This window comes from Nannospalax galili, unplaced genomic scaffold (assembly GCF_000622305.1).
Source record: "Nannospalax galili isolate Female #2095 unplaced genomic scaffold, S.galili_v1.0 scaffold332, whole genome shotgun sequence".
Classification (NCBI taxonomy): Eukaryota; Metazoa; Chordata; class Mammalia; order Rodentia; family Spalacidae; genus Nannospalax; species Nannospalax galili.
The window spans coordinates 3,228,705-3,254,862 of NW_008333794.1; the positions used below are offsets into that span (position 1 = coordinate 3,228,705).

The window sequence follows — 26,158 nt, forward strand, 5'->3', positions numbered from 1 at the left end:
TCAGCTCTGATATTAAGGGTCGGCATGTGCCTCAGTTGGTAAGTACTTGCCCAGCATTTGCATTTGCAAGGCACAGGATTCAATTCCCAGTACCACAAAATAATTAAAATAGTAGAAAATAAAACAAAAAGAAAATGTAATTTCAAACACAAAGACACTGGTGATTGTGTTTAAAAAAAAATTAAGCACTTCTGTTAGATAAGGGAACAGAAGTTCGGTTAATTAGATTCTTCATAGGGTTTTCTTTTTAAAAAATATTTTATGCCAGACGTGGTGGCGCACGCCTTTAATCCCAGCACTTGGGAGGCAGAGACAGGTGGATCTTTGTGAGTTCGAGGCCAGCCTGGTCTACATAGTGAGCTCCAGGACGGCTGGGGCTACAGGAAGACCCTGACTCCAAAAGACAAAAAAAAAACAAAAAAAAAAAATTATTATTTTTATTTTACGTGTATGAGTGTATTACCTACATGTGTATAATGTAATGCCTGCAGAGGTCAGAAGAGGCTGAACTGTCAGATTCCCCTGAAACTGGAGTTATGGACCATTGTTAGCCACCATGTCGGTGCCGGAAATTGAACCTAGGTTCTCTGCAAGATAAGTCAGTGCTCTTAACCACTGAGCCATCTCTCCAGCCTCCATAGGGTTCTTTCTATCGTATTCAAGTTCTATCTCAAAAGAAAAGCTCTAAGAAAAAGACAAGTGGCAGGTGGGGACATATTTGTAATGACAAGACATTTATATCCTTATGAATATCATACCCTCAAAAGTGACAGACACAGCAGGAGGCAGAGGCAGGAGGATCACAAGGCCTGCCTGTGTTATAGAGGGAGTTCAAGGCCAGCCTGGGTAGTGTAGCTCTGTGATAAAATGCTTGTAAAGGGCCCTAAATTCAAGCCCTAGTACTAATAAAAATGACAACCAATGGGGAAGTGGGCAAACTTGAACAGATATGCTACAGAAACCAAGCAGTGGAAAGAGGTGCTGAAAGATGGTTGCCTTTAAGGTAAGCAGAAAATGCAAATTAATTACAATGACACAATCTGTACTCATCTGAAGGAACCAGGAAGACACTGAATGCAGTACATGGGGAGCAGGCACTGCCAGATCCGGTGGCCAGTAGGAAACAGGGATAGCTTCCTTTAAAATACAAACTTGGCAGTTCTGATTCCAAGACAGTACCTACTTAGATCCCACAATTCCACTTGTAGCTCTCCTCCTGAGAAGCCGCTGGGACAGTCCACACTACTGTCATGTTGCCCCTATATGCGCGCGCGCATGCACGCATGCACGCACACACACACACACACACACACACACACACACACACACACACAAAAATGGTAGGAAAGGCTTCCAGAGTTAAAATACTGCTTGTCTGAACTGCAAGGCCTTCATTGTCTGGGCAGAATATATTTGTGTGTTACATACATAAATAATAGATGGAAAAAGAATCTATAGAGACTAAAGCTGGTTGATTGGGGGAGGCTATTTTTCCTTGCCTCCTGTACCCCATTGCTGGTATCCACTTTGCTGGGACCTCAGTAACCCCAGCATCCCCCAGTGGACACAGCCTGGGCTGAGAGGTAGCCCTGGAGCTGAAGAGAAGAAGAGCCAACTTGGTACAGTTAGATGCGTTGAGCAGAACACAACTCTCACTGGTCTATAGGCTCTGGGTGCAGTTTGCATAATGGTGGGGTTGGCTCTTACATGTAGCAGGCCACAGGTAGGGGGAGAGGTCACAGGAGCAACTCTCCTGGCAGATGTGAGGGGCCCAAGACTCAGCTCCTGGCAGCCCCTATGAGGGATCCATTTCACACCATCCCTGGCCAGGCCTTTTGGCTGTCCCCCCTCCAACTGCAGGCACCAGGGATACTTAAAAGCACCCATGCCTCCACAGTCTAGGAGGAGCAATAGGGAGCAGTGAGGAGCAGCCCAGACGTGGCTGATCCCCACTGCTAACCTATCGTCCTGTGGTCCTTCTGGGAGACTCCCAGAAACTCCCAGGATGTACGTTCTTAACAACCAGGCAGGATGATCACAAGGTCTCGTCCACAGCCCCCAGGGAGTCCTTGCCAGTCTGGCATCTGATGATCCTAAATCCCAAAGGCCCCAGGGAAGGAAATAATGTGGAATCTTAGGTTTAACGAGAGCCGCCAATGTCCCCTCTGAGGGCGTGCTTGGCCCTCCCCACTTCCCTTGCTATTTTTGGCCTTGCTAAGAATAGTTTGCTTTAAATATCCACCTCTTGCCATGGCTTGGCTCTCAGGGCTACCCCACAGTACCTACCATGAGCCCCTCCAGGAAGCAATCACCCAATAAGCCCAGTCTACAGTTCCCCAGATCTCTGCTCCCTCTGTCAGGCACAGTCCCTAGGCCCCTAGAACACAGACTTACTACGAGTTTGACCCAAGGTCTTTGTGTTCTGCATCTGCTCTGAACCTGGTATCCGAGGCTGGGCCCTCTATGGGGACACAGAGTGGAAGTGATGGACAGGACCCTGCCAACGTCCCTCTTGAGATTTACCACAGAAAATTCTGTATTCTGCTTTCTAGCCTGTGCATATCTGCCACCTCCACAAGTGGCCCTTGGAAGGAGTTGGGTCTCAGAGGCTCACAGCAGGAGGGAAGGTGCATTCTCCCTGCCTGCCCTGCCTAGGCTCAGGGCTAAGGCCCACCTGGGTCCTTCCTCCATGCCTGAAGTGGGGACTCACTTGTTGAAGAGGTTCAGGCCGATGCGGTAATGCCTCTTGCGGATGACATCATTGCTGAAGGCAGGTGAGTCCCAGCTGTTTCGGGTCTCCTTGTGGTATGTCTGCTTGCTGAGGGTCTGTTCCCGAAGGCTGTCCCGTGATGAGGACTCAGAGCTGCAGTTGATGGTGTCGTTGGAGTTGGATGTGCTGTTGATGCTGTCATTGTCTCCGTCTGAGTAGTCTGACTCAGACTTGCTCTGCCGGTTGGCTGAGCCATTGATGGCCAGGTGGCTCTCAAGGGGCCTGGGAGGCCGGGGTCGTAATTCAGGCTCCTCCCGGGGGAGGCCTTTGGGGGGGCCACCGTGGGAGCCATGCTTGGGGCTGCCCTGCTGCCCACCAAGGCCACGCTCATAGGCGCTTTGCCTCTTGAGTGAGCCACGGTCTGAGCGGTCACTGAGGTCCACAGAGCTGTCGCTGGGCGGCTCAATAGTGAGCAGAGGGAGATGCTCCACCCGCAGCCGTGGCTCTGGCCGCTCCAGTGATGGTGTGCTTCGGCAGCTCGTGTCCGTGTCAGCCTTGTCCTCCTTGTGGGCTAAGGACCAGTAGTCCTGGGCTGCACCCCCAACCCGCAGACGCAGGTCCGACTCAGTGCTGGAAGGTCGGTCCCCAGCCTGTGAGAGCGGCAGAGGTGGCGACAGTTCTTCCTCATCAATGTAGAGAGTGACGTCACTATACGAGGCTGTCATCTCATCCAGCTTTCGGTGATCCATGCTGTGCAGGCTGGGCTTGGGCTCGGAGTCCCTGGTCCGGGCTGTGTCTGGGGCTGGTACCTCCTCGCTGTGCAGGCTGCGGCAGTTGAGGGCATCATCGATGGACTCAGCCAGGGACTTCACCTGCCGGGAGAAGGCATCCTCCAGCTCTGTGATGGCATCCGTGAAGTCACTGGAAGGGGCTGGAGACTTGAGGGCTGTCTCACCAAGTTCTCCACACTCGGATGGCACCAGGGCTCCCAGCTGAGAGCCATCATTGGTCACTGAAACTTGCTTGCCCTCAAAGTAGGAGCTATGCACCTTCTCGGGGCCCTCGAAGGAGAACTGCATCCTCATGTTGGACAGCACAATGCGGCGCGACATGCGATTCTCTGACATGGAGCTGCGCAGGCGCTCGAAGTTCTTATTCATCTGGTACTGGCGGAAAGCCGTCTGGATGGTGCGGGCTGCATGGCGGGTCACGAGGCGTCCCCCATACTTACGTTCTAGCATCTCCACCTGGTGGGATAAGGAGAGGAGAATGTGGGTACAGTGATAGGCAGGTACCTACCACATTCTGTGCTGCATAGGGGTGTCACTGTGATGGTCTTACCGAATCTTCAAGTGGCTTATAACAGCAGCTTGAGGCTGCTGGGGTGCTTATGTGAAATATGGGTCCCACTGTCAAATAAGGTGAAGTGCCAGGACAGATGGAAGCAGGGTAAAGTTGGTGGCACACATGTGCTGAGCTTCCCAGCACCTCTAGTCACAGAAACTGTAGGTCTTGGCATGCCTGTGGTGTGCAATTTTCTGAAGACGCTTCTGCAGATACATCCCTGGGGCTGGGAAGCCTGAGGCATGCACATGTCAGGACTCGGCCAGAGGGCCTGGCAAGGCCTGGGGTCTGCACATGGCTGTGGGCTCAAGGCCGGGTATCTTGGTTCTGCCTCTCATTAGCTATGGATGAGCCATGAGACCATGAAAGCTCCTGCCTTTCCTTATCTGTAATATGGGCAGCAGTGGGACCTACTTCCTAGGGCTCCGGTAAGCTCTCAGGGATGGAAGCCAGGCACTTGGCACAGGACAAGCCCAGGGGCAGCTGGCTGAACTTTCAGCTCCATTCTTAGGCAGCAGTTGCAGTTTGCGAGGCCTCTACCTACCTTATATCACAGCTGGGCAAACTGAGGCCTAGGGGGAGATCAGCAGGACTGGCTCTCTCGATACCCTATGGCTTCATGCGCTCAGATGGGTGTACTGCAATCTTTCTGAAGGATAGAGCTACAAGTTGGAAAGGGAGTTGGGAGAGCTCTCAAGCACCTCAACTCCACATCTCCTGGAGTGACCCATGGCCTCGTGAAGTCCTGAGTTAACAGTCTACCTATGACCAAGAACAGCCCGAGGAGCTGCTCCGGAGCTTGGTTCCTGGGTGAGAAGGAAACACACCCCTCCAGCTAGAACCATGTCTATAGGAATCAAAGAAAAGCCAAGATATAGTCAGCGTCTCTGGCTGCTGGAGCAGGGCTGTATCTGACGTAGGGGCGAGGAGAGGACTCAGGCCCCCAGGAGATGAAACCCTGACCTACCAGCCTGGTCCACTGGCATTATGGGCCAGTACCCACAGCACACGTGGCAGGGAGACAAACAAGGTCCCTGAGGGAGGACATGTGAGAACAGACAGACACACATTCTGACACAGAGCTCCACAGATGCTGAGCAGAGCCAGGGCTGTGGCTTAAGCTGGGGAGAGGGTACCTCTGCAAGCTGGGGCCAGTGTACATGGACTATCAGGCTGGCCAGAGAAGAGGCCCCACAGGCAGCCAGGATGGCTCTGTTGTTCTCTCCTGGAAGTGGCTGATGCCATCCAGAGATGCCCATGCTTCTACATCTACCAGTAAAGTTTCTACTGGCTGAGTGGCCAGCTCAGAGAGTGTGGGGCCAGAAGGAAGTGAGGCAGAGCCTAAAAAATTCTTTCTTCCCTCATTCTCCTCCTAAGAAGGCCTTGGGCAATGTCTTCAGAGCCACCGGAGCCACCAAAGCTCACTCCAAGGACTTCCCTGCTGCCCTAGACTAGTCCCTGAAGAAGACAGCTCATCAGGAAAGCAGAAGTGGACTCTGTGTTGAGTCACCAAAATCCCTCTTTGTCTTTCTCCTAAGTGGACACTCACTGACCCAGCCCTGTTCTCTCTTACCTCTGAACTCACCATGGCCATGCTGTCTTCTGGTCTAGAACTGACATGAAACCATCTACAGCTCTTCTGGGATAGGGAGGAGGGGAAACAATAAATTCTTGCTCATTTAAGGGATGTGCCAGGGACCACACCTTCATAATAGCCCTACCTTCCCGAGGGGCTCTGCTGTTCTGTGATGACAGGAGGGGCCTTGGGGTCAGGCTCAGCCATACCTACTTACTTCAAAACAGCATGAGGATCAAGAGGAATTCCCTTCCACAAGGCAAGAGACTGTCACCACTCAGTGGCTTGGGGCCATTCCCTGGTCCCTGTGAAGGCCTGCTCTTGGGGACAGGAAAGTTGGGCTCAGGAGAATGCACTTGACTTGTACTGTACTCCTTTCACTAAAATGGGGCTTTGTGTCATGGACTTCACCTCATGCAATCAAGAATCCCACTTTCATCCTACAATTCTCATTCTCATAAATTGAGCCCTATCCTCACTTTTTGCCTTGCTTTCTGGGAAGATCAGTGCAATGTGGAATATTAAGGGCTGTTCATGTCAGCTCCAGCCTCTATGCCACCTCTTCCCTGACATCTTTTGACCTCTCACATATACCAAGGCCATTTTTGCCCCTGGGTCTTAGCAGATCCTGTTATCCTTTCTCCAAATGCCCAGCTCTCAGGCCTTCCTTCAGGCTGACAATCCTTACCTGACATAGCCATTACTCAGAGCCACTGTACTTCTCCCTCCAGTACTATAACTCTTGGGGTCTGTGTTACTTTCTGGAATGAAACTGTCTCTCCTGCTGACTTGCTTGTCCAACTACTGTGCAGGAGCATCACTCAGGTGCAGCAGCCTCACCTTGCTGGTTGTCCCTGTCCTATTGTCTGGCACTGGGGAGAATTCAGCTATGGGCAGAATGAAGGTAAGCAGCTGCCTATTTGTGATATCTATCCCCTCAGTCTCCATGCTGCCCCAACCTTTCCCAATTCTATTTCATGGTCCTGTGCAAATGACTTTTATAATAAACTCTTTGTGAGTCTCTTTGGATCTGGGCAAAGCTAAGAAATTCTGTGCAGGCTATTTCACCTGCTGCTAGACTGGCCATGGGGTCAAGGGCTACAGCAGTGGGGGAATATCTGCTACCAGGCTCTGCCCCCTTGCTAGCCCCCTTGTTAGTCTCAACTCATGGGAAGGATGATGTGTAAGCCGGGGGGTGGGGTGGGAGGAGGTCGGGGCTGAGGGGCATCTGCTGGGGAGAGGATCTACCCTGGGCAGTATGCCACCTTTCCCTTAGGAAGTTGGGGCTGTACCAGCCAAGACCTCTGCTCCTTTAAGGACAAGTAGGGAGGTGAGGAACAAACACAGCTGGCAGCACAGTGCAGGTATGAGCAAGAGGGAAGGTGCAGCATCTGTGGGCTGTGGAAAGAGTACCAGTCCATGGCTGAAGGAACCGTCTGGGAGACAAAGGAGCTTTCCCAAAGCTCAAGGCTCAGGAGCTTTGGGATGTCAAACAGCCATTCCTGCCTGTCCCTATACTTCCCAGCAGCCCATGGGTCTCCTGAAGCCTGACACTGCTTAGAGACATGTCCAAATAGTAGGCACTCACTCCTGTACCTGCCAGTTCATTACTGGGGTTCTTCGAAGGCCTCATTGGGCACCTGCACCCTGAGGGTCTGTTCTGTTCACAGCCCCACTATGGGCCAGGCCACCTGTCCCTGAGGACTAAGACCTGAGGAAGGGCTATAGTAGTTGATATGGTGATCTTCTAGAGACTGCTGGATTCATAAGCCATATATAATATAATAAACAACCTCCCTCCCTCAGGCCTTTCCTGAGACCTAAGAATTTCCACAGCCACCCTGGTAACCTGTATCCTAGTGGTGCTGGGTCATAACACTCAGGTGCCCACCATGGCCCCCAGATCCTGGCTGTGAGGGGCACGGCAGCCTGTAAAGGTAACATTTCTGACTGTTCCCAGAAAGGATGTCAGGGGGCCCCAGCCATCACTATAGACCCCCTTGCACACCTCACCAGAGCTGGGCTAGGAAAGGCTCTGGGAGAAGCAGATATGAGGTTTACCCCAAGGGCCACACCATCATCCTCAGATGTACACCCCGGCTAGTATCTGGGAGCATCTGGTAGCTGAGGAGACTATGCTTAGTGGACAGGAACATCCTGCTGCTTCTTGCCCTGGTGCCCTGAGGATTGTGGTCACCTACCTGCTTGTCCTGCAGATCTGAGGAGAGCTCATAGCTCTCAGAGAGTGACCTCGAGCGCTTGATGGCCTCCTCCTCAGCCTGCTTGCGCAGGACGGAGGACGAGTGCTGCAGCCGGGGCCTCCGAGTGCGCTGTTGTGGCCCTGGCCCCGCATATAGTCCATAGGCACCCACTGACGTGTGCTCGTAGTGGTCTGGGCTCAGGCTGGAACCAGGCACCAGGGGCCCCTGGTGGTAGGCAGAGGGGCTGTCCAGCGATGTGCCAGTCTCACTGCTGGGGGCCTCACCCTCAACGCTGTAGAAGAGACAGAGAGGGGAGACATGTTGAGTGGAAAAGCAGAACCCAAGGAGCAAGGTCAGAAGGACCTCAAGCAGCTAAGGACCCTGCAAAAGACCCTCTGCTCTCCACTTTCCTGGGACTTTTGTAAAACTTGCATGCTCTAACCAGCATACTGTACTGACAGGGCTGGCTTCCCATGCAAGAGTGTCAGCTCCTAAAGGACAGGGTTTTGACCCACTTGTGTGCTGATGACCCCTAGCTTAGAGCAGAGTCCAGCCCATGGTAGGTACTTAGAAAACACCAAATATGTAGAACTGTCTTAGTTTGTTTCTTCATTGCTGTGACAAAATACTCTGACCAGTACCAACTTGGGGAGGAAAGGGCTTATTCAGCTTAAATCTCCCAGGTCGCAGTTCATCAGGGAGCCCAAGGTAGGAACTCAGGGCAGGAACCAGCACAGGCCATGGAGGTACGCTGCTTACTGGCTTGCTCCCCTGGCCCTTACTCAGCCTGCTTTTTTATGCAACACAGGCCCACTTGCCCAGGGTGGCACCACCCACCGTGGGCTGGGCCCTCCCTCATCACTCATCAAGAAGATGCCCCTCAGACATGGCCACGGGCCAGTCCAATAGAGGCAATTCCCCAACTGAGGCTCCCTCAGCCCAGGTGTGTCAAGTTGACACTCAAGCTATCCAGCACAAGAACAATCACCTCTTCTCCACCTGAAGTAGCCCCACCCCCACCCCAACCCCCCTCCTGTATCTGGAGACAGAATCTTTTAAATGAAGTTAAAACAGGGACCTTAGAATGGACTCCTGTATAACTGAACTGGTATCGTTCTAAGAACGGGAACGCAAGACACAGAACACACAGAGGGAAGACCATGTGGAAACATGGAGGGGAGGCGGTCATTCACACACTCAGAAGAGAAGAAGAAAGCAGCTGGGGCCACACCTCCATCTCAGACTTGCGGCCTCCAGAGCCAGGGGATAATGAAGGCCTGTTGGTGAAGCCTGTCTCTGGTATTTGTTATGGCAGGCTTGGAAGCAAACACAATGCTGCACAAACATTTTCTTTAAATCTTAACCCTAGTCTGCAAAAAAGGAATTATAAATCTCTGTACAGGTGAGGAAACTGAAGCCCATGAGCACTATTCCACATCCCATAGGCAGATAGTGAGTTAGGATTAAAGGCTAGGGACCAGTGCCTCTCCATCTCACTGCCTCTCACCCCACACTGTACCTCCACACCAAGCAGGATTGGGGCCAACTGGTGGGGACAAAGGGGCAGGCGGGCTGACTCATTCCAGCCCTGGGTCCGGAACACTCTACTCTAGGCAGACACAGGTTTTCACTGTACTTGCTTTTCAATGAGGGATAGGGAGAGAAAGGAGACTGATTTGAGGAGTTTCTAACACAAGCTCTTGTCCCCTGCCAGGCTCCCTGTCCCTGTGAGACCACGCACCCCGGTGCTGGCAGGGACTTTAAAGGCCTCTGATCCCTGGGGCAGGGTGGAGGTCTCTGGAATCAGCAGAGAGAGAACACAGGCCCCACCCAGGCTGCAGTCATTTTCAATGTCTCCTCTTCAGATGGGAACGCCTTGCATTCAGCAGCCCTGGCAGACAGGCCATCCCTACCCAGCTCTACTTGAGTCTTGCTGCTCTCCAGGAGCCTGGCAGGGCAAAAGCCCACGGGGTTCCCAGGGTGAGGCCCACAGAAGGGAGCCTGGAAGCCGCCTATCCTTGGACTCTGACCACCCCTGCACCAGGGCCAGCAGCAAATCTCAGCGTTTGCTTTCTGGCCTTCAGTATAGGAACAGGGCTTCTACACCAGCAACTACCTCTGGCCTCCAGTGACAGGCAGCGTACTGTCCTATCACATCCCAGTGCCTAACATGTGACAGAACCATTCTTTGAGGAAGTCCTGGGTCAGGAGCTGGAAGACAAAGCTCTGTTGAGGTAAATCGGGGAGCGGTGGGGGGCGTCACCCTCATTTCAGGCCTCAGTTTCCCTCTCGATAGTATGAGTGACTTAATCCAAGAAATACCACCCTTGAAGACACTTCTGGCACCACAGAAGCCACCTGAGGCCTTCCCCTGGCACCTCCAACCAATGTCCTTCTGGCTCTGTGTGGGAAGGACAGAGACTGGCAGATCTGAAAATTCTCCCATTGTTTGCTAAAGCTCAGACCAGCACCTTGAAATAAATGCTCAGAGCATCAACCAACTGTTCTAAGAAGTGAAGGAGTCCTGTCGGAACTGGGCCATCCAGGGTCTGGAGAGGTGGCTCAGCAGTTAACAGCACTTGCTGTTCTTGCAGAGGACCCAGGTTCAGTTCCCAGCATCCACGTCAGGGCACCGACACCTGCCTATAACGCCAGCTTCAAAAACAAGCCAGCAAGCCAGGTGTGGTGGCACACACGTTTAATCCCAGCAATCAGGGGGCAGAGGCAGGTGGATCTGTGTGAGATAAGAGGCCAGCCTGTTCTGCACAGCAAGTTCCAAGCCAGCTAGGGGGTATAGGGAGATCCTGTCTTTGGAAAAAAAAAAAAAAAAAAAAAAATTGGGCCAACCAGGGGCATCAGCCTCCACCGGGAAAGCCCCTACCCTAGGCTGTATGAGCCCAAGTTTGGGCCTTGGCTCATAGCCCTTAGCCTGTATTGCCTTGCTTCACTCTGTGGCGGATCAGCACACACAGGAAAGCACGCCCACATGCTCATGTGCCCTTCAACCGGATGTGTGTTTGGGTTAGGGGCCAGATCTGTATTGAGCTGTGCTCCTTATAAAGGATTTCAAACCTGCGGGAGCACAGAGAAAACAGGTAGTTACCCCCCACCCTGGAGCAGACCCTGAAGGCCCTTGGTGGTCAACAGACTGCACCTGAGTGCCAAGGGACTCAGGCGGGGAAGAACAGGCCAAAGGGATTTGGGCCCTTTCTTATCTGGCCAGAGAGCAGCTTCAAGGACAGAACACTGTTCCCAGCCATGGGGAATGAGCAGGGTCTAGGCTGCCTATAAGCCTGGGACATATTACTGTCCCACTGTGCCTCAGTCTGGTGCAGAGCGACTAAGAACAGGGACACTGTCCCTGACTGGCTTTGTATCCACAGGCAGGTGAGACATCAGAGAGGGTATCTTCTGTCCTGGGGGTGCTTCAGGCCTGGGGATAATTAAGTACCTTGGGGACAGGATCAGGATGAAGGTAGTCAGGGACAGACAGGATCTTTCTGAGGCTACATGGCTGCTCTAGACAGCCTTGGGCTACTAGAGTGTGCTTGAGAGAGGAGGTTAGGTCTCTCCAGAGCTTCCCCTATGGGAAGGAGGTGGGTCACCAAGAGGCAGCTCATTAGTCTCTCCTGAAGAGCCAACCCAGCCTCACTCAGCTGTGTCCACCTTCTGTCAAATCTATGTGAATGGTGGCTCTTGAGCTGTGTAGTGCAGCAGGCTTCATACAGTCCAAAGGAACCAGGCCCAGGATTAGAGAGATGGTTCAGCGGGAAAGGAGCTTCCTGCCAAGCCTGCCGACCTGAGCTTGATCCCCAGGACCCACGTGGTGAAAGGAGAGAACGGACTCCTGAAAGTTGTCCTCTGACCTCCACACACATGCTATGGTGCATACTCACACACATGTTCACACATACTCACACACACATGCACGCACAAGCACACACACACACACAAATTAAATAAATGTAATAATAATTTTAAAAAGAACTAGATTTTGCTCAGGGGGCTCTGCCACGGACACTAGGCAAAGCCAGCAGCTAGGATCTGTGCCACGCACCTCAAGGACCTACCCTGATGTTCCCAATCAGAAGCTATATGGCGTCAGACACCAACAGACTTTTCTTAATTAAAATGTGTCTGAACCTGGAATGACAAAGATGAGACTCCTAAGTGGGAAGGCCCATGTTGCCAAGCCCATGAGCAAGGGCTATGCTACTCTACACTGGTGGATGCCTGGCCATTCCAGGGAGTGACCCAGGATGTGTCTTAGCAGCAGCACCCCCCCACAAAGCTCTTCATGAGACTCAGCTCCACTCCACTTTCTTCCAGGAGTAGGAGGATGGGGAGACAGAACTGTCCCATTGCCACAGAACAGCCACTCTGTCACAGTTTACTGTGGTACAGCAGTTCCATTTCTCTACCATATATTGTGTTTGTGGGACATTCAATACATTGCAAAGTACAATATTTTCACTCAGGACTCATTTCCCAGGACATGGCCTGGTATAAGCAGAGGGAATTACTCTATGTCAGTCTCTAGCATGGACTCCAAGGCAGGCTAGATCAAATCTTACATCTGAACCCTGTCATCACCTCCAGCCTCCTGAGCTCTGAGCTCCAGGTCTCATCCTCCCTCCATCCCAGGTTCAGCTCCCCAAGGAAGCTTTTCCCTAAATCCAGGCCTATCAGACAAGGTTGAGCACCCCAGAGTCAGTCTTCAGTGGTACCCCTCAATTCAGCACTTCTCTTTCAAATGCCTAGGCCACTGGCAAATCAAGGAACAGGATGGGATACCTGTTCCAATTCCCCTATAGTCCCTAAGTGCTCAGTTTCTGGAATGTTCTATGGCAGTTAGATGGCTACCACCCATATGTCTCAAGAAGATGCTCTGGTTCAGTAATCCTTTTTCCGGGGACACACTGAGGGAAGCAGAAGGGGTAGAAGCAAGGATTTTCAGAGCACTGACGTATCACAGAAGACTGGAAATAATCTAGATGCCCATCTAAAAGGGACTGACTACAGTTAATTCTACACCCACACAAGGGAAGTAATGTCAAGATGGGAAATGATCCAACCTGACAGCTGTTCTTGTGATGAGACCTGGAGAAGGTTTGACTGACTGATGTGAGCTGATGCCATCACGGCAGCTGAGGAGCCTGGCGCCTCGTTGAACAGAAAGTCAGAGCAAAAATAGCTCTGGTACAGTTGTCAGACCACAGCAGAAACATGTATGGACAGGGCAGAGGTAGCAGACCCTTCACCTTTCCCTTCCTACCCCCCTGAAGACATTGCCAATTGATCAGACTCCGGCCTGCAGATCTGCAGATCCTGGGTGGAACCTCAGCCCAGTTCCACATAGCACTCCCTACATCTGATCCCAGCTGGCAAGGGGATGGACCCTGTAGGTCAGGCCCAAATTACAGCAAGCTGGGGAAAAATATAAGGTCTCTTACCAAGAGCTGAGGCCAACTGGGCCTGGAGGAAGGCAGCCCCTTCCAGGGTAATATGATCCCTGGCCTCAAGACAAGTGGAGTCTAGAGAGGATTTCCCTAGGGGAAAACTGTGCCCCAAGTGGCCCCAACAGGAGAAAAAGGTAGTGAGCAAGACATTGCCAATTGATCACAGACTCCGGCCTGCAGATCTGCAGATCCTGGGTGGAACCTCAGCCCAGTTCCACATAGCACTCCCTACATCTGATCCCAGCTGGCAAGGGGATGGACCCTGTAGGTCAGGCCCAAATTACAGCAAGCTGGGGAAAAATATAAGGTCTCTTACCAAGAGCTGAGGCCAACTGGGCCTGGAGGAAGGCAGCCCCTTCCAGGGTAATATGATCCCTGGCCTCAAGACAAGTGGAGTCTGAAGAGGATTTCCCTAGGGGAAAACTGTGCCCCAAGTGGCCCCAACAGGAGAAAAAGGTAGTGAGCACTCTGCCTCTGGAGATCTGTTAGTTGCACAGGCCTTTCTGGGCACAGGAAAGGCGCCTGCCTAGTGGGAAGTCTCCCCAAGCCCCACAGAGCCTGTGTCAGTCTGTAGCCTTACATTGCTCGGCATGCTCACATCTAAGCCCACTCCCTTCAGAGGCCCCTGCCACTTCCCATCTGTACAGCAACTGGAGTCTGTGCATGTGTGGTCCACCAGCAGACAGACAACGACCTTCCCATATCCAAGAGGGTGTCCTGGTGGTGAGGAGGACCAGGGTTGGAGAGCAGGACAGGACCTGGCGCCATCCATGGACAGGTGCAAGCTCTACTGGAGGGTCCCCTCCTGGCCTGGGGACTCCAGGCTGACTCAGAGGGGCTGCTGCCTACCTTCTCCAGTCCCAAATGGTCCTGTCCCATGGAAAATGGTCTGTTACTTTTAAGAGTGGCTGGGTGAGGCACAAGTCACTACAGAGCCCCCACTGCCCTGGTATGCAGAACACCTGAGTCTTTGCTCACTGCTTTTCTGCTTACACACTGCTAAACAGCTGTGTGAATGGCCGGAGATACTTGTGACTCAGTTTCCACTCCTGTGAGATGGGGTAGAGAGTGGCTGCTGCATGAGACCCATGTTGGGTATAGCACTTGGTACAGTGAAGTCCCGTGTGGCAAGGACTCAAGTCATGAGAGGAGAGTGCTTGCTAATGGCTGGCTGGTTACTCTGACCATATAGGTAGGAAGGCAGACAGGCCCAGTGGACAGCTAGGCCACCAGCACTGCTGGGACCTCTCTGAGGCTCCACCTCTAGGCCTGACACACTATTCTGTATCATGTGACTGAAAGCTTCAAGGGAAAGGGCTGGAGGGGGGCCTGACAAGATGCCACATTCCCGCTTTGGCCTTGGCTGTAGCTGTGTATTTGTCAGGGTGGGGGTGGGGCTTTGGTCCATCAGCCATTGATGTCTCTAATTATGGCCTTTGAGGTCATGAATGACTTTTCTTAAGAAAAATGTTAGTCAGAGGCAGCTCTGGGCACAGTGGAAGCAGACTTTTCTTAAGAAAAATGTTAGAGGCAGCTCTGGGCACAGTGGAAGCAGGGACCCATCATTCATCCCCCAGTGCTAATGGTGATAATGGCAGATGTAAGCTAAGGTTCCTACAGCTAGGAATGTTCTAAACTTCACATGTAACTCAGTCCTCTCATCATCCTTACAAGCAGAGAGTGGTTAAGCATAATCCGAAGGACACACAGCAAGTTAGGGAAATCAGAACCCAGGCAGGCTGGCTGGAGTGCAGCATTGACCCACTGTTCTTGGCACTTCTTCCTGGAGGCTGGGGGTGAAACACAGTCATCCCTAAAATGCAACAACACAGGCTCTTACTAGTGTCTCCATCGACTGTCAATCATCCCCAGAGGACTTAACCCAACATCAATGCTGTGAGAATACTTGGTACGCTACATGGCTTGGGCCATGATAAGGAGGCCACATATCAAGAGCTTGTCTTCTTCAGAGCCAGCTGGGACTGGGCTGGAGGACAGAAGCTATCTGAGAGGTCCAGTTGCGGTTAAAGTCCATTCCAAGTGGGCCAAATTCTAGACAGCCTGCACCATCTGGAACCAAGCAGCCTCCTGACACGTATGCCTCTCGGGCCTCATGGCTATGTGGTCTCCCTGGTTAGGGTTTCTGATTTCCAACAAGGGAGACCAGAGCAGGCAGGGCCAACTATTCTCAGTCCTCAATGCTCCCATGAGGACTTCTGTATGGCTCTTTGCTTCTCAGTCTGCATTAATCAAAGTGGATCACCCAGAAGAGGAGGGGTGGACAGTCTTAGTCTGTCACTGGCTGGGGTTCTGTATGCTCCTGTCAGCCTCAGATTTGGGAGGGGTAGAGGTTGTCGAGGGGTAGAGGTTGTCAACACAGACAAGGGCAGGACCTGAGGAGGAAGTGAGGAGACCATGTTCTCTGGGTGCCAGCAGACCTGGTATAGTTGCAGAGGAGAGACTATCACCCAGGTCTCCTCAGGGAAGTCCTGGGGTTGGGAGAGCAAGGTCTATCCAGGCACACCAAGGGGTAGTGACTTGGGAGGGGGCTGCAGGAGGGGAATGTCCACAGGGTGGGGAACATCAGTCTTCTGGGTGTCTGTGGTTTAGTCCACTGCCTGAAGAGCTCAGCGCCAGCTCAGGTAGACCATGGGGATGACACTGCAGCTCACGAGGCCTGAAAGGAAAGCCAAGTCTTGAATCCATCCCCTAGAATGTTCCCAGGTTGATCTGGCCCCAGAAGCAGAATGCAAGGACACAAAGGGGTGTGTTGGGGAAAAGTGACAGAGCTGGATGCAGGGGGAGGTCACTCCTGGGCAGGCCCTCCACATGGCCACCCTGGTCTTGGGGAAGGGGCAGTACTCTGACCTCATTGGTAAGCAAACCTGCTGTGACTAAGGGACCTTAAGGACCTGCAGAGAGTCCCTCCTAGGGAGGAGGTATGTTTCTCCAAGACTGTGACCAAGTAGCATTGGGATAAATATGAGTTGGGAGAGAGAGAGCATATGTGGAGGGTGTCGGCACACTCAGGGAATCCTGGCAGGGAACCAAGGGAACAGAGAGTCCAAGAGAGAGCAGAGCCCCTACACACAGCCAAGCCTTGGATATAAGGGTGCAGTGGAGGGCTGGCGCTCAGAAGATTTAGAGCCCAAGTCTTTAGAAAGCACCATAGCATGTGATAGCCACTCAACAAACATCTTCAGGACTCTGCTAGGTAACCAGGAGAGTCACCCTCAAAACTAAGTTGGCAAAGTACTCTTCTGAAGATCCAGAAACTTCCCCACATGGCTAGGTGGAGGTAGAATGGGGGTCAGGAGGGTTTCTTTTACTCTATTCCCACGTTTGCATTAGTGAGGACACAGATAATCCCTGGGGACCCAACAACCTGCAGACTACTGTGAAGACCTTAGGAGCCCTGAGGCTGGGATGGAGTTCTCAAAGGCAGAGCAACTCCTGTCCCTTCCACTTTCAGGAGGGCAGTTCACCCTTCTGGCTGCTCTCTCCCATCTATCAATGCTCATAAAGCGTTGGACAGATGGGGTTACTCTAGCCCACACCCGCTATAGGGAATGGCCTCTGTGGCCACAGGCCTCCTGGTCCCAGACTTGCCTACTTGTTACTGATCCCAGCTTGAGGGGATATGGTACAGCCCCAGAGGCTGCAGGGTTTTCTGAGTGTCCCACATCTAGACCTCCAGAAGCCACTTGTATATATGTACAAAAATATGGGTTTCTAAACAATGGGCTTTTCAGAACAAAGGCTATTTTTAAATATTTTATTATTTTTATTTTATGTGTATGAGTGTATTACCTGCATGTATGTGAGTGCACCTGTGTTGTGCAATGCCATGGAGGTCAGAAGAGGGCTTCGGATTCCCCTAGTAGAGTTAAGGATGATTCGTGGCTGCCATGTGGGTGCTGGGAATCGAACCCGGGTCCTCTGCAAGAGCAATCAGTGCTTTTAACCACTGAGCCATCTCTCCAGCCCCAGAAAAGGCTATTTTTAAGAGCTCTACTTACTGAACCAACACTCGGCTTGGCATTTCCCCAACTTGTCAGTTGCCACCCAGAGCCCGGCAGACATCAGAAGGAACAAAGGTCAGGAGTTGAGGGGCTTCTCAGGCCATTTGGGGGCCATTCTGGCCTAAAAAAAAGATGTCTACCAGGGCTATTCTAGGCCAGAAAGAGGCATGGCTAGCAGCCCACCTACACACCTCACCAGCTCAGCATGGCACTTACCCTTCCTGATATCCTGACAACTGTTCCCTTTCCCAGAGTGCTCTGGGCTGGAATCAGATCCTAGCATATAACCTTTTTTTTTTTTTTTTGGTCTTTTTGAGACAGGGTCTCCCTTTGGCCCCAGCTGGACTAGAACTTACTATGTAGACCAGGCTGGCTTTGTGCTTACAGAGATCCACCTGCCTCTGCCTCCCAAGTGCTGGGACTATAGGCATGTACCACCATGCCTCTCCTGCATGTGAGGTGATGCTACCCCTCTGTGACAGCAAGGGGAGTTGGTGAGGTATCCAAAAGGGCAGGCTGAGCAAGAACTGTTTCCTCACGGGCCTAGGCAACCAGCCTCACATAAGCTGTCCATTAGCATATAGTATATTGCCATAGGGAAGAAGAAAGGGCTCCCCACTCCATGAGCCAGGGCCCTGAAGCCAGGCCCTCACTCTGTCGTGTCCTGTCAACATGTTCTGGAAGGCTGGTCATCCTTCTGGCCAGAGTGCTAGCCCTCCCTCCCATTGTAGGCGTGAGTAGGGAAAGTGAACTGCTCCCATGGTTGTTGGGGCCACTTGCTCCCAGAGAGCCCAGAGGACTAGTCCGTGCTTTAGGAATTAGAATCCAGCCTGAAACATGCCTTGTTCATCTACAACCTTGGAGGACCCCATTAGAGGAGCACCAAGGGTCCTGCATGTGTGCAAACAGGGTGCCCAGTCCAGGGACGGGGGAGGCCCTGTGCCATGTGGAAGCAGTGCAAATGTCACAGGAACGTGACCCTGAGAGTCCCCTCAGCAGCACGCATACAAGCAGAGGGAAGGAAAGGGAACCTAGATCTGCAGGCACCACCACCCCATGAGAACGTCAACTTAGAGGGCAGAGGTGTCTGTTTCCTCACAGAGCATCCCCAGTGACCAAGCAGGGCTGGTGATGAAGGACTTGGGCAAGTAGGTTCAGCTCTCCTGACCTAGAGCCCAGTGAGTGGCCTAGGTCAAAGTCACATGAAGACAGAAGAACCAAGGCCGTGGTCTGGTGTCTTCCACTCCCATCCCCTTTCTCTCATGGGTGGGAGGCCTGTAGGAAGAAGGCCTACAGGGTCACACACATGGATGTTTAGCTAGTCAGTGTGGAGACTCTGTTGTGGAAATGCTATAGAATCTTTCTGCACAAGCACAGGCTCACTGCACACAGAACATGGTCCCTGGGCTTCAAGTCACCAAGGATTGGTGCCCCACCCTCCAGGATATGTTAGGCTCAAGTTCCAGGGCTATTGCATTTGCCCTGTGCCCACTTCCCACAATCCCAGGATGCCTGCAGGCTGGCTGGGCCCTGGCAGGCCTGACAAAGGCAGCAGGAGCAGAATCCCCACCCAAGGTAGCAACACATGCGCTCCCTCAGGCTGAGAGCCAGCTGGCAAAGGGTGCAGAAGGCGCTGGGTGGGGGGCAGAGCAAACACCCTGCAAACATGCCTAGTCAGGCCTCTGGCCAGGTACTGTTCACATAGCCATTGCTATCATCCTGAAGAAGGGCCCATCCTGCCAGAAGATGCTGTTCCACATCCCAGGACCAGAGTACCAAATGGGTCACAGGCCTAAACCCAGAGGAAAGCCGGCACTAATGGACCCTGTGGACAAACCCAGTGTGAACAACCTTTCTAGAGATACTGAGCCAGGGCCAAAGCAAGGGTGAGGTCCATCTAACCAGGACCACTAGCCTTGCCTCCAACAGGTCTGGCTGGGGGGTAGGGTAGTCCTGCTATAATAGGCCTCTGAGGACACAAGGCTCTCAGGAAGATATTCTAGCACCGACTAGCAGCATGCTATGTGATGCTGATAGTGTTTTATCCTAAAATTGGGTATGGTGATATATGCCTACAGTCTCAGCACTTGGGGGTCTGAAGCAGGAAGATCACAAATTGAAGGCAAGCCTGGGCTATACAGTGAGACTCTGTCTTAAAGCAACAGACCAACAAACTGACCAAGGAACAAATGAAAATAAAAAGGGTAAGTCATCAACATTTTAACACCTAGAGATTTGATATAAAAATCCTGATGTCGGAGTCTTGAGAGGAGAAAATAGCTAAGAATCTGACCACTCTGGGCGTGATGACAGTCAAGGGTACAAGCCATATCCAGAGAGGGTACACACATTCTACACTGGCACAGTCCACATACCCCCCATCACCCGCCCACATCTGACCTGTTACTCTTCACACATACCACCTTCTTGTTCATGGAGGAGGTCTGAATAAGACTGAAATTTGAAGCCACCTCACAGAGGAGGACTGGAAGACATAGCTGGGGAGACTCATCATTCCCAAGAAGCCTAATTTAGAATGCAGAGTCCCCAGAGGCAGGGCTTAAGAATTTGAAGAGCTCTAGAGAGATTGTAGGAAGTCAAAGTCTTCCTGTCTGTGGGTCCCAAGTGTGGGTTTTACTAGACTCCATCAAAGCCACCTCATTATGCTGACCACAGCCTACCACCCCACAGTTGGTCATGAGAGCCACCAAACTTCTGTGTAGCAGGCAGCCTCAGTCAGAGTCTCACAGAGACAGTACACAGCTCAAAGATACCAAAGAAGCAACCAAGGAAGTAAAGAGAAAACCCACAGAGTAGGAGAAAATCTTCACCAGTGACACATCTGACAGAGGTTTAACATCCAGAATACATAAGGAACTCAAAAAACAAAGAATCAAGAAAGGAAGTAACCCAATTAAAAGATGGGCTAAGGAGTTAAACAGTTATCAAAAGAAGAAATAAAGATGGCTAAGAAGCATCGTAAAAGGTGTTCAACATCATTAGTAATTAGGAAAATGCAAAATAAAACCACTTTAAGATTTCATCTTACCCCAGTCAGACTGGCTAAGATCAAGAGGACAAATGATACCAAATGTTGGAGAGGATGCAGGAAAAGGGGAACGTTCATCCACTACTGGTGGGATTGCAAACTTGTTCAACCCCTATGAAAAGCAATGTGGAGAACCCTTTAAAAACTAAAAAGGAACCTACCATTTGACCCAGTTATACCACTCCTTGGCATATGCCCAAAGAACTCGTCCTATTGCAGAGACACTTGTACATCCATGTTTGTTGCTGCTCTTCTCACAATAGCTAAGAGATGGAAGCAACCTAAGTGTCCCTCAACTGACGAATAGATAATGAAAATGTGGTTCATTTATACAATGGGGTTCTACTCAGCAGTAAAGAAAGATGAAATCATGAAATTTGCAGGTAAATGGATGGAACTAGAAACTGTTATACTAAGTGAAGTAACACAGACTCAGAAAAACAAACGACGTATATTCTCCCTCATACGTGGATCCTAGCACCAAATCCTTATAAATATGTATCCAGACATAACTACAGTAACCAGGATAATGAAAAGGAGCCAGGGAGGTAAAGGAAAAGAAAGAACCTGAGAGAGAAAAACAGTAGGAAACAGGTGTTACTAAGGGAAATATGGATAAAAATGGGGTTATTGGGAAGGGGGGAGGGTTATACAAGGAAACTTGGGGATCAAGGGAAGGAAGGAGCTCAAGAGAGGTGAGACCACAGAAGAATTTTTCCCATTAAGGGAGAAATGGGAAAAAGGGGGCACTTTAAATGGGGAAACCATAGTGGAAGGGTTAGACAGTAAGAGATATAAATAATGCCTAGCTAGTTTTAAAAAAACAGAGGGAACCATATTAGTTCAACAACCTAACAAATTATACATACAACTAATTCAAGGAACAAAATATGTCTAGTCAAGGTTTATCTGAGAGCATTTGGTCTTTGCCCAAGCTTTGTCTACATGGCACATGGTAATTAAAAGTATCAGACTGATGGAACTAACCTTCTTGGATGTTTAACAGCCATACTTTGAGGCTTATACTAATCTGGTCAGAGGGACTTAAAGGACAGTTTTTCTTCTTTGCCTTCCAAGGTCAACTAAGTTCTAGGGGACTATGGAGTATTTCTCAAAATGTTCTGTAACTGTGGTGAGTCACCTGTCCTCTTGTTCAGGGAGGCCATGGAGACCCCACCTGATGGACTTGAACCAGTGTCTAGTCTACAAAGAGGAGGGTCAACACAGAGAAATCATTTCCTCCATGTTTCCAAGTTAAGCCAGCCATGGTCGAGCAGGACCTTTGACTTATCTTCACATAGATGGAACCGGTAAAAGAAAGGAGCCAGAGGCTCCTCCCAAGCCCCTGTGACCCCTGAGGAACAGATCTTTAAACGACCTTAAGAGTAAAAGCAAATTGGTTTATTTGGGCCAACTCTATGGTCTTAAATACCCAAAAGGAAAGTATAACCAAAGATTAAAGTGATCAGTATATTTCTTTAAGAGTCCATGTGCATAGCTACATAACAAGAAACAATGCCAGACAGGAGATAGCCTCCTTTGAGTTGTTGGCCAAGGTGGCCCAAGAGACTCCCAGACAGTAACCCAGCATAGAACTGGGAAAATGAACAGCAGACCCCAATCTTATCTAAAGGAATGTTGGCAACTGATTGCTGCTAGGTGAGGAAGAGCTGATCTTCCTAAAACAAGGGACTCAAGATAGGCTGACTAGACTCAGTGGATGGACTTGCACTAGGGAATGGCTGGGGGTACTGACAACACAGTGGACAGTAAGGGATGACAGAGTATATCGGCACCAGTAGGGGGGAGGCTATGGAAGGATGCCATTTGGGATGCAGGTATAAAGATGAATTAAGACTGTTTGGGATGTTTTGTATGTACGTACATGCACACACACACACACACACACACACACACACACATCAATAATAATTAAAAAAAGATACCAGTATTACAAAACTGGCAGGGTAACCTGCCCTGCTCACCAAGAATACCAATCCATGTTTAGGACATTTGACAGCTCCAGTGGTATCCAGGGCCAGATAGGTGAAGTGCTGAGTAACCTGGAGCAAGCAACTGCACCTCTATACGTTCTCACAGGGCACACTGACTAGTGCCCCTGCACACTGTCCACTGGGAACACAGGATCAAGTAGATAAGCCTTGCTAACAGTAGCTCCTGCATGGGGCTGTCCTGCCCTGTGCCATTGGCCAGAGAAGGAGGGCCCAACCCCAGTGATTTCCTCAACTTGTCCAGGTCAAAAAGGGGGGAAAAAGGAGTGCTCCAAGGCCACCACCCAGGTGAACCCTGATGGCTCTGGCACCAGGCACACCTACGAGAGCCAGGGACTCTGCTTACTTCAAGTCACTCCCTGCCAGGTCCAGAGGCAAAATTCCCCATAGTTGCCACCATGAACCTCCCTCCTTCTGACTCTTTTGCTTTCATGGTCCATTTCCTGTAGCCCTCTGCCAGCCCTACCCCAGCTAGCAGGGCAGCTCTTGTTGGTTTTGAATGCACAAAGATGACCAGAAGCTTCCGACCCCAGGGCTTGCTCGGAAAGATTTTTCAGAATACACATATACACACAGAGCCAAAAATCTTCCTGACTGAGCCAAATTAAATACAGAGTACTCTAGTTATTTCCATACTCGCAAAATGGACTTAAATAAAGCAGCTCTCTGTGGCAGGCTCCAGCAGACAGGGCTGGGCTGGGCCCCAGGCACGTCCTGGGAGGGAGGCACAGGCTGGGGGGCTGGCCCTGGAGAATGCAGGCTGCATGGGGGAGAAAGAGGCCTGTCACACAGCCTGGCAGCCTCTGGGCCCATCCTGCTGCCAGGGGTGCGGCTTTCAGAGGCTCCCTGAGAGCATGACAGAAGTAGATAGAAAGTATAGCAAACTGTCCCTCTCTCACCTGACACACACACAGCCCACCACAGTTAGTATCCCACCCAAGGGGCCAGGTTTCACAACTGACAACCCAGAACTGCCACTCAGTGACCACCTGGTGTCCACATGAGGGTAACATGGGTTTTATGAGCAGACTTTTGAGGAAGCATAGGATCATCTTCCCACTTTGTGGAGAAAGAAACTGAGGCAGTCAAATGACAACTCACTCAAGGCTACAGGCCTCACAGAAGTGGAGGGTGTTGATATCAATTGGGGTACTGGGCCACCTACTCCATATTGGGCTGCTCCACCCACCCCTGTCTGTGGCACCTACCTACCCCTGAGGCCAGCTCACCTGTCTGTTCACCAAACTGTCCCTGTCCTGGTAGGGCTTGGGGCACAGGAGCCACAAGGCTCCAATAGTATCAGCAGTCCCAAGGCCCTCATTTGTCCCGAGATAGGGCACAGAGCATCACACTGACTCCTCATATCCCTGGCACACAAGGCCTTCTTCCCAGTGATTACATGCCTTTGGGTAGGGGCTGTGGCCTTAGATGAGGGACTAAGCTTCTGCGGGCCGGCACTTCTTAACCATCAAGTGGGAGCATCACTCACAACACAGGGCCTAGTGAACACACACACACACACACACACACACACACACACACACACACCATTCTCAGTCAGGGCCTGCAGGCCAAGAGGTGCAACAGGGAGACCTCTATACAGTCAGGTCAGGACATTGTTACTACTTCCCTGCATCACAGGACAACCAGTGAGAGGTGATGAGCCTCCAGCAAGAGGAGGCTCAGGGATGGGGGGACCCTGTGGAAGCAGTGGCACCCACATCTGGGTGTGGGATGACCTGGGTATGATCCTTTCACTCTGAGGTAGAGGGAGAGGCAATTTTGGCTTTTTCTGACCAAACTTGGTGGAGCCATGCCCTCCATGTGCCAAGAACAGTGACAGCAACTAACACCTGGAACACCTATTATGTGCCAGCCTCATTACTGGGTACCTACTACATGTCCAAACCCAGCAGTGATGAATGGCCATCTCCCAGGAATGCAGGCCAAAGGAGGAGTCAAGGGAGACCCAAGGGGGTCAGACTCACACAGCAAGGAGAAGCAGAGTTGAGCAGACTTGGACTGGAGGTACCCATCAGGCCCCTGGAGAGACACGTGGTGCTAGCTACTGACATCAGGTCTGGGCTGAGGCTGAACCAAAATCCCTAGATGAGGGAGCCTGGAAAAGAAGAGGACGGCTCCGGGACTCCTAGCACTGAGAGGAGCATGTCAAAGAAAAAACAGGCTACACAAGAGGAGGGCAGCAGGAATTACAGCCTGACTCACACCAGGCCACAGGTGGGCCTTGTGGGGGCACTCAGCTGAGAGCCACAGGGAACTAAAGATCTGATGGGAGAAGCCAAGAGCCCATTTCCAAGACCTCGCTCTCAAGGGTCCTGGGGGAACAGAGAAACAAGTCCTGCCAACTGATGAGGGAGACACAGGCTCAGCCTCTTTCAGACACTGGATCTCCCAAATGGGTCAGCATCACTATATCACCAACTGGGAGCTGGACCAAGCCAACAAAGCCAGAGGCTGAGCAAGCCCCCTGCCCCCACCCCCAACAGGACGCCTCCAAGACTAGGATGAGGTTGAACACGAGGCTGGTCCCAGATTCAAAATCAAAGGCAATCGAATGAAATGCCTGTGGAGTATACCACACATTCTTGCTACTTCTGTAGACATTTGAAAATTTCCATAATGAAGGCTAAATAATGAGCGCTAAGACTATCAACATCAAGGTCTATGTCTTTTGGGGCCATTTTGCCATTTCTACTGAGTGAAGAAAGCTGAACACACACTTAAGCCCTGACTCTGAGAAGGCAGGCTCAGAGTTGACAGACTCAGGCTGAGGTGGGGGTACTGCCCTGCCCCTGACAGCACAGAGTCACTCCCCCAAACACCACCTCCTGAGCCCACCAGCCCCACCTGGACTCACACCATCAGCACGTGTGATGGCCAGGCTCATGCCTGTTAGCTAGAACTGAAGCACCTGATGTTCACTGAACCCTCATTGCCTGCACGGCACCAGTCCACCCTTCTCTCCCATCATGGTGAGTGCAGAGCTGTCTCTATACTGCCTTGGAACCCAGAGTAAAATTGTGAGGCCCAGATGACTTCCTGAAGCTCGCAAATGGGTTTGGAGAGGTGAGGCCACTGGGCAGAGTATTCAAGGGGGCTGCATTCACTATAAGATGGCAGTGCATGCCAGCACCCATTCCACAGGGGCACCCAGCAGCTCTATACTGTCAAGTGGGGTCCTACAGGCTCTGGTCTCTCCACCATCTCCACCCTCCTGACTATCCTCATTCAGGGTTCTAAGTCCAAGAGTCCCATGCCCACAGTGTCAGGACAGGGACAAGGCTCTCTCAATAACCAGACCTTGCCTACACACACAGTAAAGTTCAGCACTTCAAGTGTACTTCCAGCCTCAGTTTTCCTGTCTGGAAAATAGAACAATGGCAAGTTCACAGTGTTCTTGGGAGGCTCCAATAGGGTAAGTGTGCATGAAACTCAAAAGCCCATAGTGCTATTTATATGCTTATTCTGTGGTCTGTTTACATCCCAGTCTCAAACCTGGGCTAACTTCAGACCCACCAAAAGTATTTGGGGGCTCTGCCCAAACCCAGCACCCTCTTTCCTTCCTGTTGGCATGGACTGGGAACCTGTTGCATGTGATGCCCACATTGCCTCTCCCTGTACTTCTCTCCTGACAGATAAAGCAGCCTCAAAGAGGTGACCACTTGTCCTAGCCACACATCCAGAAAGGGGTAGAGCTGGGACTTGGGCCAGGTTCCTCTTCCAGCCTTCAGTGCCACCTTCCAGCCATTGACATCACTTCCAAT

General features: G+C 51.4%; 1 protein-coding gene across 1 annotated transcript in view; it reads right to left on the bottom strand.

Annotated features, from left to right (window-relative positions):
- Iqsec1 (IQ motif and Sec7 domain 1) overlaps positions 1-26,158 on the bottom strand; it is an 80,537-nt gene that overhangs the window by 27,220 nt on the left and 27,159 nt on the right. The window contains 2 exon segments of the mRNA XM_029561340.1: positions 2,711-3,957; positions 7,832-8,123. Coding sequence (XP_029417200.1) covers positions 2,711-3,951 — 1,241 coding nt within the window. The 5' untranslated portion in view covers positions 3,952-3,957; positions 7,832-8,123.